Raw genomic sequence first — 14,859 nt, forward strand, 5'->3', positions numbered from 1 at the left:
CAAAATAAGCATAATCTACTCCCATGCTGTCCGATCACTTAGTTTAACTGAGTGATCAGACACTCGGAACACTCCACAGCTGAATATTATTCAGTATTAGTAGTAGGATTACGACAGAGCCATTTTTTAATTTACCCTTAAAGCTATTATTTATCTTATAAAAACTATTATCTTAACTGGGGCAAATAAATAATTCTACTTTAACTTAAACAGCTAGATAGACTGAACTAAGAATGTGTCCATTAACACTGTTATTAATGTCTGTCTAATATCTCTACCGTCTTTTAGGGACGCCCGAAGAAGCGAAGCGAAGTATACAGCGTAAGAACTAAGCGTTAAAAAATAATTAAGAAAAAGACGCGAGGAAAAAATGTGTTGAGAAAAAAATGCATTCCAGAGAAAACAAAAATAAATACATTAAAAATAACATCACGCCTTAAACCGAAAGTGGAGCTCTGACAATGCAGGGCTGCTCTGGTTTCTTGTAAAATCCAATAATTCTGAGCCGCCTACAATTGTGCTCGTCACCTTGAGACATAAGATGCTAAGTCTCATTTGCCCAGTTATTTCACTAGCTGCGGCGCCCTTCAGACCGAAACATAGTTATGCTTACACATTTATGCTTCACGGCAGAAATAGGCGCCGTTGTGGAACCTATAATCTAGCCGGCATTCTGTGCAAAGGAGCCTCCCACTCTTCAGGGAAGTCACTTTGTTCATGTCTTATAAAAGTTTTCAATTGAATAATAAATCGGCCCTTGACCAGGCGTTCATAAATCAAAGAAGCGGATTATACAAACTGCCGACACAGATCCAGATAGTATGACGTTGTAACTTGTCACCATTTCAATCACAATCAAACTTGGTGATATTTACAAGTATTTAACGAGTCGCGCCCTCGCTGAGCTGTCACATCGCAAACATTAAAATATCAAAAGGCTGTGGTGTTGAGCGTTATCGGCCTGTCGCCCCTCGCTTGGGGATGCGGCTTCGTTCCTGATTGCTTTGTGCTACAAGCTGTGAGCAAAAGCGGGTTAAGCTCTGACATTGACAGCTTCTCAACGTCATGTGGTTTTCATATGGCAAAGATCCATCTTTGACTGTGATTGTGAACAAGATTCATAATGAATCACATTAACAGTGACTGGAATCTTGTTCCATTCCTTATTAAACAACAAATCTTAGAAAGATCCTAAAAGTCTTGTATCGTAAGTTTTCATTATATATTCAGAGAAACAAACAGCTTTTATGGAGCACACATAGTAATACACATAATAATAGAATTACTAATATTCAATTATTAGATGTTACACAATTAAACATAAGGCGAAATAAATAAATAGAAATACAAATGGAACAACAGTATTGAATATTTATAGGTTTAACATATTATTGTATTGTTTAAGATATTCTTTAATTTTATTGGAAAGAATATGATTCTGAATTAACACTTACTTTTATGAAAAGTAGGGTGTATTGAGATACCAACATTAATATTGATATACCAACAAGTAATTTTACAATAATCTCCAATAAGATAAAATAAGTTTATTGAATCGGTTGCATCATATTTGCATCATAATATAGGTTAAGATGTTAGTATACTGTTATTAACAGTCAAATAGATAACAAGGTGTTTTAATTTAATCTTCTTTTGACACAGCTTAAACCAAATACTTAAAATAAACAGTGTCATTACATAAAAATATTTTATTAAAACTATTAACTATTCGAACTTCCTGTCCGCGATCGCTTTGAACTTGGACCATAAAATTAATTCATATTGACCCTGCGTCGTGTATGCAATAATGAATCCTGTTGCCCTGTCATACCGACGAAGATTCCGTGTGGCGTGTTTAAATCTGTGTGCATTAACCCGCACGGCGGGCGCGTCTAGTTTAATGCAGTGACGCGTTCCAATATTGAAGTATTAATTTGAGGTGGCATTGTTGCTGCAGACCGGTGCTGCCGTGAATACATTCATTACGTGCGACAAAATAAACATCGGCTTTGAGTACTTCAGCGCTAACAACGCCACGACTCAAATTACAAACTAGAGATGGGCTCGTTTGGCGAATAGTTCTGAATTCTGCCTGGCGATTAACGGCCGTTCCCAATAATGAGTCTATCTCTTACTTTAGATAAAAATCGTAACTATCGTTGACTTTTCTATCCCAATAAACTTATCTACGGTAACTCACTTTATCCGTACACGCGGTCTGTCAATGGGACGATGTACAGTTTACCAGCGATAGAAGTTTGTATGGAAATTGCAATTCACGCATCCCAATATAAGGCGATAAGAATGACTTATCGGGTATATTGGGACAGCTTCAGATTACTGACAGTAGAAGATAGTAATTTCTCTATCTGTAGATAGTACATTGGGAACGGCCGTAAAACATACAGGTTTTGCTCCCCGTGCAGCTCTAATGATTGAGACCCCTATAGCTCAGTGGTTAGTGACCCTGCCTACTGAGCTAGAGGTCCCGGGTTCGAATCCCGGTAGGTGCTATCATTTATATGATGCGTTTATTTGTATATGTTTAAGTATATTGTATTAAATATATCGTTGTTTTGTACCTATAGTACAGGCTATGCCTAGTTTGGGGCAAGATAATGTATGTTTAAGTATATTGTATTAAATATATCGTTGTCTTGTACCCATAGTACATGCTATGCCTAGTTTGGGGCAAGATAATGTATGTTTAAGTATATTGTATTAAATATATCTTTGTTATGTACCCATAGTACATGCTATGCCTAGTTTGGGGCAAGATAATGTATGTTTAAGTATATTGTATTAAATATATCGTTGTCTTGTACCCATAGTACAGGCTATGCCTAGTTTGGGGCAAGATAATTTGTGTAAGAGTGTGTCAATATTATTATTAAGGTAGAGTAAAATTCCTACTAACTTGTTGCTGGATATGACACAGGTAAAAAGTGAAACAGACTAGTGTTTTCTGTCATACCATGATAGACGGGCAGCGGTGATCATTTTTTTAGGACGATAAGTACAAGATGAGCAGCACGTCTGATCCGTCATCTGATGGTAATTGATATGCCATGTCCATTATAATGCAGTGCTGTACCTACTACAAATTCCGCTCGTCACCTTGAGACAAGAAGTCTCATTTGCCCAGTAATTACGCTAGCTACGGCGCCCTTCAGACCGAAACGCAATAATGCTTGTACATTTCTGCTTCAAGGCAGAAAAATAATAACTTCACTTACCATACAGTGTCCCGCATTCGTTTGTCCTCCTATCTAATAAAAAGCATGCGTCTGAAATGCGATTCATCGCCTTTTAGCTGGACAGTCCATTATGCTGGGCATCTGCTTCATGATCTCAATCTGCCTTCAGTATTTCCAACAAGGATAAACCTCTCGAAAGCTTCGTCTCTCTTCCTTAGTATATGACCGAAATACCTTACGAATGTTGCTCGCAAATTGTTGACAGTCTGAGCATTGGTCAAGTGTGAGACGGACTTCCATACGACGGGTACCTTTCTTGCTTAAAAGATATTATAAATAAAACTATAATATATATTTTTTTAATACTTACGCAAGAGAAGCCTGAGAGAACGCCGTATAAATTTCTACTAATATTACAAATGTGAATATAAGTTTGTTAATTACGCTTTTCCTCTGGAGCTACTGAACCAATTTTGATGAAATTAGAGCGATAGCCTAGAGCTTAGGAAAGGACATTTTATCCCGGATAAGAAGCGGGATTAGTGAAAAACTGAAATTCACGTACATGAGCTATAACTATACCGTTCGCCATAGCAATCTTCCTCGAAATAAGATTTATATAATAATATGTTGGGAACGGGAGCGAAAACGGGAACCGGGACTGGAAAATGACATGAGATGATCTTCAATCAAAACTTGCTTATTATTTTTAAAAACCCATTATCTACGCAGACGAAGTCGCGGGCATCAGCTAGTATTAAATAATTTAGACATTGGCTTAAAAAAAGACAAGGGCAGGCGCCTTAACAATATGTAAGAATTGTTTATTTAAATAAAATTTATTGAAGTAGGCGTTACTTTGCGGAAATCCATAATTATATAAATGATTTGAATGACCACAAGATTCTGTGCCAGATTTTGGCGATACAACACGTCCTGGGGATGCCTCGTGTAGAGACGAAACACGTGTCGAATTGTTTAAAGACTAATATTGTCGGAATTAACACTAAAGAAAACTCAAATCATTTACATGTTTATTTAGCCATCTGAATCTTATGGCTAAAAATATGGAAAGGCACAGTACTAGGTCTAGCGAACTGTTCAAAAAATTAATATATCTACTTTTGGAATAAGTTTTGTGAACACGAAGAATGAACCCCAATACAGCCGCAGGGTCTAATGTTATCCCTGCAAGGAACTTAGTGGGGGACAAGGGTAAAGTGGAGACAACTGATCGATACGAGACTTTAACAATTTTAGCTGTCAAATATAGTGATGTGCTTTCAACGTTCAAATGTCGACAAATGTTTTTTCGATGGTCTATTACCACAATGTAAAATTTAATCGATATAACGCCGAAAAATGTCAGAACTATGCACGTCCATTGAGTTTTAATTCATTGTAGTACTTATAATGTAACGATTAATGTAATGTATTCTATGAACACCTTAAATAATATTTTTTTACCAAATTGACTGCTTGCTAAGGAAGTATTTTTCAATAGTGTTTTTTGAATAGCGTTAAAAATTTGATAGTTATCAATTATACTTTAGTCAATTATCACTAAACAGTTGAATTTGAAAGCTAGCTTTTATTGGAGCCGGTATTCCAATCATTGTACCTGCAATCTACAGATTCGATTAAAGGTAAATAAATCGAAGGGATTTTAATTTAGTAGATATTAAAACAACATTATTTGTGACCACATTATTATTTTTGATAATAAAGCTCTATAAATAAGTAAAATATCATATGTTTTCGTAGTTAACGATTGACGCATTTAGTACATAGATTCGATATGGGCTATCGATAGTCTATAGAACAGCACTATCGCTGGTTGCGATGGGGCAGGGACCCTGCCGTAGTGAGCCTCTGTAATCTATGGGGCCGAAATAAGTTTAAACATCCGCTGGATGGTGTATTTATTGCATTACGTCACGGGCGGGGTGAACCATCGTCTGAATAGCGAATACTGATAAATTGGAAGTAGCTAGAATGCTGTTCGGCACCTATAAGGCAACCCACACACGATCAATTTAAATCTCTTATTGAAAAGTAATCGATAAAACATGTTGTCCAAATATCGTTTGGTGAACGTGCCTCCAACCAGTCGAGGTATTTTACTTTAATTATAACATCACTAAATAACACTATCTATTATTGTAGTATACAAACTATCTGATAACGGCGTTAGTGATAGCGTTAGTGTGTTACTAACTCAACATAATTCTAAAAAACACTTTTGTAAATTCTTTGATTAACGCGAGTGTTTACATTTGCACATTTAAATAAAATACTACCGTCTGCGCCAGATACCACCTCCGAGTAGGGTTACCATTTAGTAATTTCAAAAGTGCTGACATTTCGATAAATGTCCGGACTTTTTTGTTTATATTTCGTTTCTTGTAAAGATTAACTATAGACTTATTTGTTAATATCTAGTTTTATTACAATAATACATCTTATTAAAAATAAAATCCGGACACGTTGGATAGCCGTACATCTATCAGCCGGAAATCTGGACTAGTCTATTAATCTGGATATGTCCGGATTAATCCGGACGGATGGTAACCCTACCTCCGACACAAATGGCGCTAAACTTCACAATGACAACTACTATCTTGACTCCTGTGTACCGCAGTGTTCCTGTAAAAGTGCTCCGCAAAGGCCGCGAAACGTAACGTATCTAATAATAAAAATGTAACTTTTACACAGAAACCTAATTATCCGAATGTTTTGAGTTTACCTTAGTGTTAATTCGGCTAATATTTGTCTTAACACAATTTGACACGTGATTCGCCTCTACACGAGGCATCCTCAGGACATGTTGACTCGCCAAACTCTGGCGACGTCGTCGCGTTCGCGTAACGCTAACGTCAACGAACGTTTTAGCGTTACGCGAACGGTGATTTCTTGATTATTTCGTAATTTAATTTCGTTTTTGAACCATTTTTTTTTGTGTTTTTTTTTTTTAGTTTTTATTTATATATTTTTTCTTTCTCAACAGATGCGGACGGTCTCTGCTCCAGTAAGGGTTGCTGTGGGGCTGCAGCCAGGTCCCGGCTCACGCAGCAGGCCAGGACGCAGCTCGAAGGGTCGCTGCGAACTGAGCTTGTCAAGCTCGCAGATATCCTGGGGAACAAGGCGAAGAAGTTTGATGGTGAGTACACCAATAATCTTAAATCACTATTTATAGATCACTATACACTTATAGGTCAAGGAATACCGTCGCGAACAGGCCAGGCTTATTACTTTAGTATGCGTGATAAGCTACGTATTACACTCGCGATTTGTGCGTCTATTTGTGCTAGTGTGCGTATTTTGCTCAAAATAAAGGTTTAACCTCAATGTTTTTGACGTTTCCCTACAGCTGTTACAGTCTATGTAGAAGTATAAATCATATAAGATTTACTGGTTAAGTTGTTGGCTAAGAGGTTCTGTATTGCCAAAGGGAAACTGCTTTCTTGTATGGAATTCTTGATTTAATTTTATTTTTACTTCAATGTCATGTATGTCGTGGCTGACTGTTATGACTTGTCAATCAAAATCGGTTACAGTCACAATAGATTCGCTGTCCTCTCCTTCCTCTCTCTTTATCTCCGTTAGAGATGTTTTTCTCTCTTGCACGCCTTGTGTGTCTATACGCTAGTCTATTGTAAGTCTTCGGCTCCAGTACCTACATTAGTATAATTAGGTATACTAGCTGACCCGGCAAACGTTGTTTTGCCATATAAAGTATAATTCACGCGATAGTTTTATAAGTAATAAAATATTGCCTATATTATAGCCTGTACATCATTTTGTTCTATTGTCAATAGTTTTTGCAGCGCACGCAAAAATAGGTTTTCGATTTTACACCTTGTGTTACAAAATAGCAATTTTATTACGGATCCCTAATTTTGAAAAAAAAAAAACATAGCCTTCCTCGATAAATGGACTATCCAACACTGAAAGAATCATTCAAATCGGACCAGTAGTACCAGAGATTAGCGCGTTCAAACAAACAAACAAACACTGCAGCTTTATAATATTATATTAGTATAGATTAATACCTTCTATAATATGTGGACGATTTTTAAGAAGGTACAAAACATACTAATAGGACATCTGGATTCGAACCGGGGTCTTCTACTCTCCAGATCACCCAATATGGGACATTGGGCATGAGCTATTATAGTCTTGTATGTAGTGGCGAAATTAACCTTTGTATTCTAATGTTATTGTAGCTGTTACTCATTAAAACACGGATAAAACTACATTTTTTAAAATTGAAACTTAACAAGATCGACCGAAACCCTAAAAAAACAAAATAGCACCCACATTATGACGTCTCGTCATCACTCACTCTCAGCGTTCTGATTTGTATGTGATCTAAAGAATCCGTGTTTGATCATGATTCATGAAACTGTGTAAACACTCACAATATAAACCCGCCGTTATTTGAGATTCCCTCACACTCCTCCAACCCTCGTCCAAAACTCATTTCACGGTTATTTTATTACTGTTTATTTGCCCGTGCCGAATTGCTTGTTTTCTCTCATACAATTTCTCTAAGTTATCTCATGTAACGCACATACCTAAGTATATATATAATATAGTTTTTTTTAACGGAAATAATGGACGGGAGGAGCAGGACGTTCAGCTGATGGTATTTGATACGCCCAGCCCATTACAATGCAGTGCCGCTCAGGATTCTTGAAAAACCCAAAAAGTCTGAGCGGCATTACAATCGCGCTCGTCACCTTGAGACATAAAATTTTAAGTGTCATTTGCCCAGTAATTTCACTAGCTACGGCGCCCTTCAGACCGAAACCCCAGAATGCTTACACATTACTGCTTCACGGCAGAAATAGGCGCCGATTTGGTAGCTATAATCTAGCCGGCATCCTGTGCAAAGCAGCCTCCCACTGGAAAAAGTTTCAAAGATTCTTTAAACCTGCAAAGTTTTTAACCGATTACAAAAAAGGAGGAGGTTCTCAATTCGTCGGTATGTTTTTTTTATATCTGTTACCTCAAAACCTTCGACAGGGTGAACCGATTTTGATGATTCTTTTTTTTATTTGAAAGCTGGTTCTTCCCGTGTGGTGCCATTGTAATTTGGTCCAGATCTAACAATGGCATCCATGAGACCACCATACAAGTCTTAAATTTGCTGTACATACGTATAGCAACGTGGATGATAAATTTACGAATAACTGAATATCGCGCCAACCGAGTTCGATGATTCTTTTTTTATTGGAAAGGATATACTTCAATGGTAAGTTGATGAGAGTTTGGTTGTTTGGTGACTGCACTGTTGTATGCACAGTACCACGATAAGTATACAGAAATAAAGACACTTAAAAAATTAACTTAATTATAGTTTTTAACCCAGGAACTATCGCGGGAGTCCCCACAATATTATCAAAGTTTTATCACTGATAATAATCGAAACGCATAGGTAACATTAATATTCTGTTTCAACGGCACGAACGAAACATAAATTGCGGTTTGCGGGCGTCCAAATCAAATAAAATCAAAGTTTCATCAAATTCCGGTCAATTTTTAATCCGTACCTCTAGATCCCACAAAATAGTAACGGAATTTTCCTGTTTGTACTAAACAACTACCGCGGTGGAAGCAACAAAATCATTCTATAGTAAGAATATTAGTATTCTTCAAATATATTAACCGCCATTCCTAATATACTATCTACAGATAGATTTAAACTACTACCTTCACTGTCAGTAATTAGCAGTCAATAATCTGAAGCTGTCCCAATTTACCCGATAAGTCATTCTTATCGCCTTATATTGGGACGCGTGAATTGCAATTTCCATACAAACTTCTATCGCTGGTAAGCTATACGTCGCGCGTAGTCCCATTGACAGACAGCGTGTTCGGATAAGTTGAGACCGTCGATAAGTTTATTGGGACAGAAAACTCAACGATAGTTACGATTTTTATATCAAGTAAGAGATAGATTGACTATTGGGAACGGCCGTAAATGGCATAAGTAATTCAATAGTTGTAAAGAAGGTCGCTGTGACACGAGTAGATCCATTGATCTTGTGATATGTTCTGATTGGTGTTGTAATAGGTGTGGGCGTGAGGTGGGCAGAACCTTGTACAAGACAGAGGTCGAATGATGTCTTAACTAAACTCCATATAATTGAATTTAAGCCAATCTTAGTACCGTTTATGTGGTTACTACACACCACTACAATTCGCAATGGCTACATCGTACAAGGAAATAAATATAGTTTTAAAAAAACCTAGAATATCGCTTTGGTTGAAATTTAAATAAATTATCCTGCCTTATCGACGATCGATGAAATAATTATATAAATAAACATAAATCTTATTTTCCAAATGGAAACATGCAATAATTTTAATCAATGTATTGTCATCGGTCTTCGATAAATCTATGAAGTTTGAACGAAATCTGTTCGTTCAAAGTGGGTCAAAATCGCGCCCAAATGAGTCGGTTACAAACAAACCCTGTATGTAACGTGAATCATTTCAGCATCAAATGGTCGTAATCACATCCCGATAAGTTCAGTAGTTTGTTATATTTAAATTATTTTATACTTCACTTCTAGGATTAAATATACAACTTTAATGTGTACCTAAATTTATGGACGATTAACTAGAGAGTTATTTATTTCACTTATTTATGACATATAATTTATATTTACTATACTATGATTATAATAAATTAAAACTATCATTACGTGGAAGCGTACTAAGAATACTGGCAGCATTTATTATAAACTGGATTATTTTAGTTTCATATTTGAAACTCACAGAGCTAGCTAGTGTTGTGCTGTTATATCACTGTTTACTCGAATGCAAGTTATAAATAATATTGACCGCAGTAGGTTATCAGACAACAATATATTATCTCTTTAGAATGCTGTTTGTGCTGCAGTTTTTAATAAAGACCATCCTTTAGCAAATTAAAACCAGTGGGTGGCTCCTTTGCGCAGAATACCGGTTAGATTATGGGTACCACAACGGCGCCAATTTCGGTCTGAAAGGCGCCGTAGCTAGTGAAATTACTGGGCAAATGAGATTTAACATCTTATGTCTCAAGGTGACGTGCGCAGTTGTAGTGCCGCTCAGAATTTTTGGCTTTTTCAAAGAATTATTAGCGGCACTGAATTGGAATGGGCAGGGCGTATCAATTACCATTAGCTGAACGTCCTGCTCGTCTCGTCCCTTATTATCATAAAATAAAATCTCAAAAGACTTTAATAAATTTGATGAAGCATAAGGGTATTTGTGATTAAATTTATCTTAGAACTTCTACACACACAAATAACAACTACGAATGAAAGCAAGCAAGCAAAATGTGTCCAAAAATCAAAATATTTTATTTTAATAAGACCTTTAAATGAGACTGAGGTACCAGATAAGTTTTATGATACCTGCCTATTCCGAAAAATGTTCAACTGTTAAAGACTTGTCAATCAATGAATTAATTATAGTAACAATAGATTATCTCTTCTATCTTCTTCATTGTCAGTACATTTATGAAATTTAATATACGTTCACAAAAATCGTCACCTTTTTGCTCTTAATACTGATTTTCATTATTATAACACTAGAAATAAGGGATTGCTTATAACTAATTTTAGTAGGCTTCATAAGATACATAATAGCTTTAAGGGTAAATGTATACACTTTTATAATAAAGTCCCAGCCACTGTTCAGGCATTATCTATAAATAAATTTAAATGTTTTGTAAATCCTATTACTCATTGTACTCCACAGCTGAATATCTAAGTGATCCGACAGCCTGCGACTAGATTATGATTTTTTATAGCAATAGCAATGACGGTACAATATTGTATATTTTTATTAAAAAGACCGCAAAAAAAGAATGCTGGGAGAGGTAGTAGTATTTAGTATATTAGAAATGAAATCAAAAATAATTCTAAAGGAATCAGCTTTGAGAAAATAAATGTCTTTTATGCCTTTTTATCTTTCTCTTATATCATTTGTTCTTCTCTTTTGCACTCTTTGTATATGCTATAAGTACCTACGCTGATATGATGTAAGTATCTGCTCTAACTAATGGCTTTTCAATTACTAATTTGTAAGATACTCATACTTAATTTACAATAGAATAGTAGGCATACATTTTTATATAGTAGATAATAACGAATTTTTAATGCAGGTATAGCTTCTCTAATTTCTTTTTATAATATGCTAGCTTTTACCCGCGACTTCGCGCGCGTGAAATAGTTACTTTGGACAGATTTTTTATTATGCTCAGTTTGGAAATAATACACACAACAAACTGCTGTATTTAATACATTTTTATAAGCTACCAACTATAGATTGTTCATCCCCTTTTTCATCCCCAAACAGGTCTATATTTTAAAGACGCTAGAACAAATATGTATGTATTTCTTATCAAGTGCCTAAATATAAATTTACATGTTGTTTTCTTTGATAGTGACGAACAAATTTCAACCCCCTATTTCAACCCTGCCAAGTCTTTTATTCGCGATAAAAAGTAGCGTATGTCTTTTCCCATGCTCTTGTCTATCTCTGTACAAAACTTCATCAAAATCGGTTCAGTGGTTTAGGCGTGAAAGCGTAACAAACAAACTTACATTCACATTTATAATATTAGTGGGGATATAATATATGCAAATACACTATTGCACGACTTGCTCTGTTATGTCTTTGTTTGTTCAGGTTTGGTCCTTCGAACCGAACACATAATCCGATTACTAATACATTTGTCATCCGATTACAGTGATACAACGGACAAATCAATTAGTTGATGACGTCATAGTATGGTTGTTCACACAACTATAAAGCTGATTGTATTGTTGTTTTATTCTTGTCTTGACCTCGCTTCACCTTACTCTTACAGTACCTATACCTTATAATCGAATGTTCTTGACAAACCGTGTTTTTTCAATAGTACCGCCAATCGACTTTACTGGCTGACACTATATGCAGAAATACTATATTTTCATCTCCTCCTCGCGTCGTTTTCCTCATTACTGAGGGTCGTGACTCCACTGCATCAGTTTCTCCCGTACGATTCCCCTCCATCTGCTACGATCCTTAGCTTTATGAAGGGCATTATGGAAGCTGATGTTCAGAGAAGATCGTATTTCATCCGACCATTTCGTGGGACCATTTCTGGGACGTTTGCTATCTACCTTGCCTGTCACCATCAGCTGTTCAAGATTATGACCCAAGATGATATTTTCATCTACCGTCATAATAATATGTTGTCTCAAGCTTTTGTTAAGATCTATAATAATTGTATTCAATAATTTTTGCGTTTCCCTGGACATACATAAACACAGACAAAAATTCTAACACAACAACAAGTATTCTTTATCTAAATCTAATGTTAGATAGCTGACCCGGCAAATGTTGTTTTGCCATATAAATTATTTTTGCCACCTGCCAATAAAAGTCCCGTCAAAATAGGTCCAGCCATTTCAGGGATTTTACAGCCATTTCGCTAAGATTTGTTACTCTTACTCTACATGCAGAGTGCACCTAACGCCCAACGTCTTAGAGTTAGGGGCTGTAAGCATCCTCCACGGAAGAATCGGCCATGCTGAAGCCCCGACTGAACGATGGGGTTAATCGGCAAAGTAAAACTCTACTTCTACCATTTTGACACGGGTTCTAAAGGTATCCTCAGGAGATATTGTCTTGCAAATGGAAGAGTGAGAACTTTCGAGAAGAAAACGGTGCCCTGCAGAAGTTGCGCCTCTAGGATTGACTCTTAAACATCTTTATCAATTTTAAAAATTCTTTCACCTGCTTATTTCTTTACATATTATCATCGAGTACGATTGCCCGTATTTCATTTTCATAGATCTCTACGCAACTTCGTAAGGCATTAATACTTTTCCTTGGCTTTCATCCAATTGATTCCATTATTTCTTTATGTTAACCCACGAGAAGCAATGGCGTTTCACTAATCTATATATACAAGCGATTTCCACCTAAGTATTGATTCATCACGATATCTCTGGAACCACAAGGCGTAGAGACTTTTGATAGAAATTTGGTAGAAATATTCCTTTCGCCGACTAGAGCTCAGTTGAGGGATTTTACGAAATTCCATCCGCAAGAGTTTTTTTTTATTGTGAACAGAACAACGTCTCTAGGGTCAGCTAGTACTCACATATAGGAGGTTTTTTTTTTATGAAAATAAGGGTCGAGACGAGCAGGACGTCAAGCTGATGTTAATTGATACGCCCTGCCCATTACAATGCAGTGCCGCCCAGGATTCTTGAAAAACCCAAAAATTCTGAGCGGCACTACTATTATTGCGCTCGTCACCTTGAGACGCAAGATGTTAAGTCTTATTTGCCCAGTAATTTCACTAGTAACGTTGCCCTTCGGACCGAAACACAGTAATGCTTACACATTACTGCTTCACGGGAGAAATAGGCGCCGTTATGGTACCCATAATCTAGCCGGCTTCCTGTGCAAAGGAGCCTCCCACTGGTAATTACTAGTTATGCTACACACAGATCCCAGTAGACTGTTAACATTACCTTCCTTTGCGTCGCGCATAAGTCGGGTAATATACGTGCACAGTACACACGTCGCGCAGCACAGTTGAAAGAAAACAAGATGGCATTGTCACCACGCTAAGCTTCATACAAAACTGACCAAATACACGCAATTACCATAACAGAAGGTGTGTCCAGTCACACGGAGGCTCCGTCAATATTGACGCTCTCACCGTGCTAGATTTACAACTACCCTCACAATATTGATTAACTGCTCGTGTGCTCAAACATTCTGTGTGAGATAGCTTTTCTAATTCGGATTGATTGGTTCGAAAGTTCGAGTTTTTTTTTTATGGAATTGAATGATTTACTAAAGTGAAGTTAGTAAGTCCTTTGTTATACGTTCTAAGTGAATTTTCAACATGATCCCAGTAAATGTACACAATAAATGTGTTATGTTATGATATTCAAGAGAATTAAAAAAAACGTTTATGGGGTTAATGGGTTCATTCCCTCTGGAATACCTTAGGCGATCGTAGAAGACTACCAATGTAACTGGTGTCCAATATGATCATCCGAGTGCTCCGTAACTAGTCGGTTCCTAGGGTAAAGCCGATTTAAATAATTACTGTTCAATAAGTGATTTAAAATCCTACTTTGGAACAAAAATATTTGAAATTGAACTTGATTACCTAATCACCGTCAGTAAGAGATAAGGGATCACCGCCGACAATGTTATTGTGGTGTTACAAGAGACAACAGTACGCTTAGCTGTCTTTCTCTTATAATAAACAGTATATTACACACCTAGGGAGAATAGCATGTCATTTTCTCACGCGGAGTATTGACAATCGCGGGTGACTATATATTATGTCCTACTTATCTCACGTGTTGCGTCTACGATTTTTTTACCCACCTGGATGAAAAGCTCGCTTTTAGTCCCTGGTACGAGGGAGAAAAGTCATCTTGCCGGGAGAGAATCGACCACTTTTCTTCCTCTCACCAGGGACTAAAAGTGAGCTTTTCATCGAAGTAGGAAAAAAATATATATTTAAGAATTGATCGTTTTATAGCACTTTAGTTATGGCTTAAAGCAATTGTGAAAATCGGCAACGGAGAGATTGTATAAAAAAGTATTCCCGATAGAAAATCAATAGAGGCCTCATTATACGTGATTG

General features: G+C 36.6%; 1 protein-coding gene across 1 annotated transcript in view; it reads left to right on the forward strand.

Moving 5' to 3' along the window:
• LOC126979392 (glypican-1) overlaps positions 1-14,859 on the forward strand; it is a 149,034-nt gene that overhangs the window by 90,571 nt on the left and 43,604 nt on the right. The window contains exon 2 of the mRNA XM_050828669.1: positions 6,205-6,357. Coding sequence (XP_050684626.1) covers positions 6,205-6,357 — 153 coding nt within the window. The remainder of the gene's footprint in view (positions 1-6,204; positions 6,358-14,859) is intronic.

The sequence above is a fragment of the Leptidea sinapis genome, chromosome 3 (assembly GCF_905404315.1).
Source record: "Leptidea sinapis chromosome 3, ilLepSina1.1, whole genome shotgun sequence".
In the NCBI taxonomy this organism is placed as follows: domain Eukaryota; kingdom Metazoa; phylum Arthropoda; class Insecta; order Lepidoptera; family Pieridae; genus Leptidea; species Leptidea sinapis.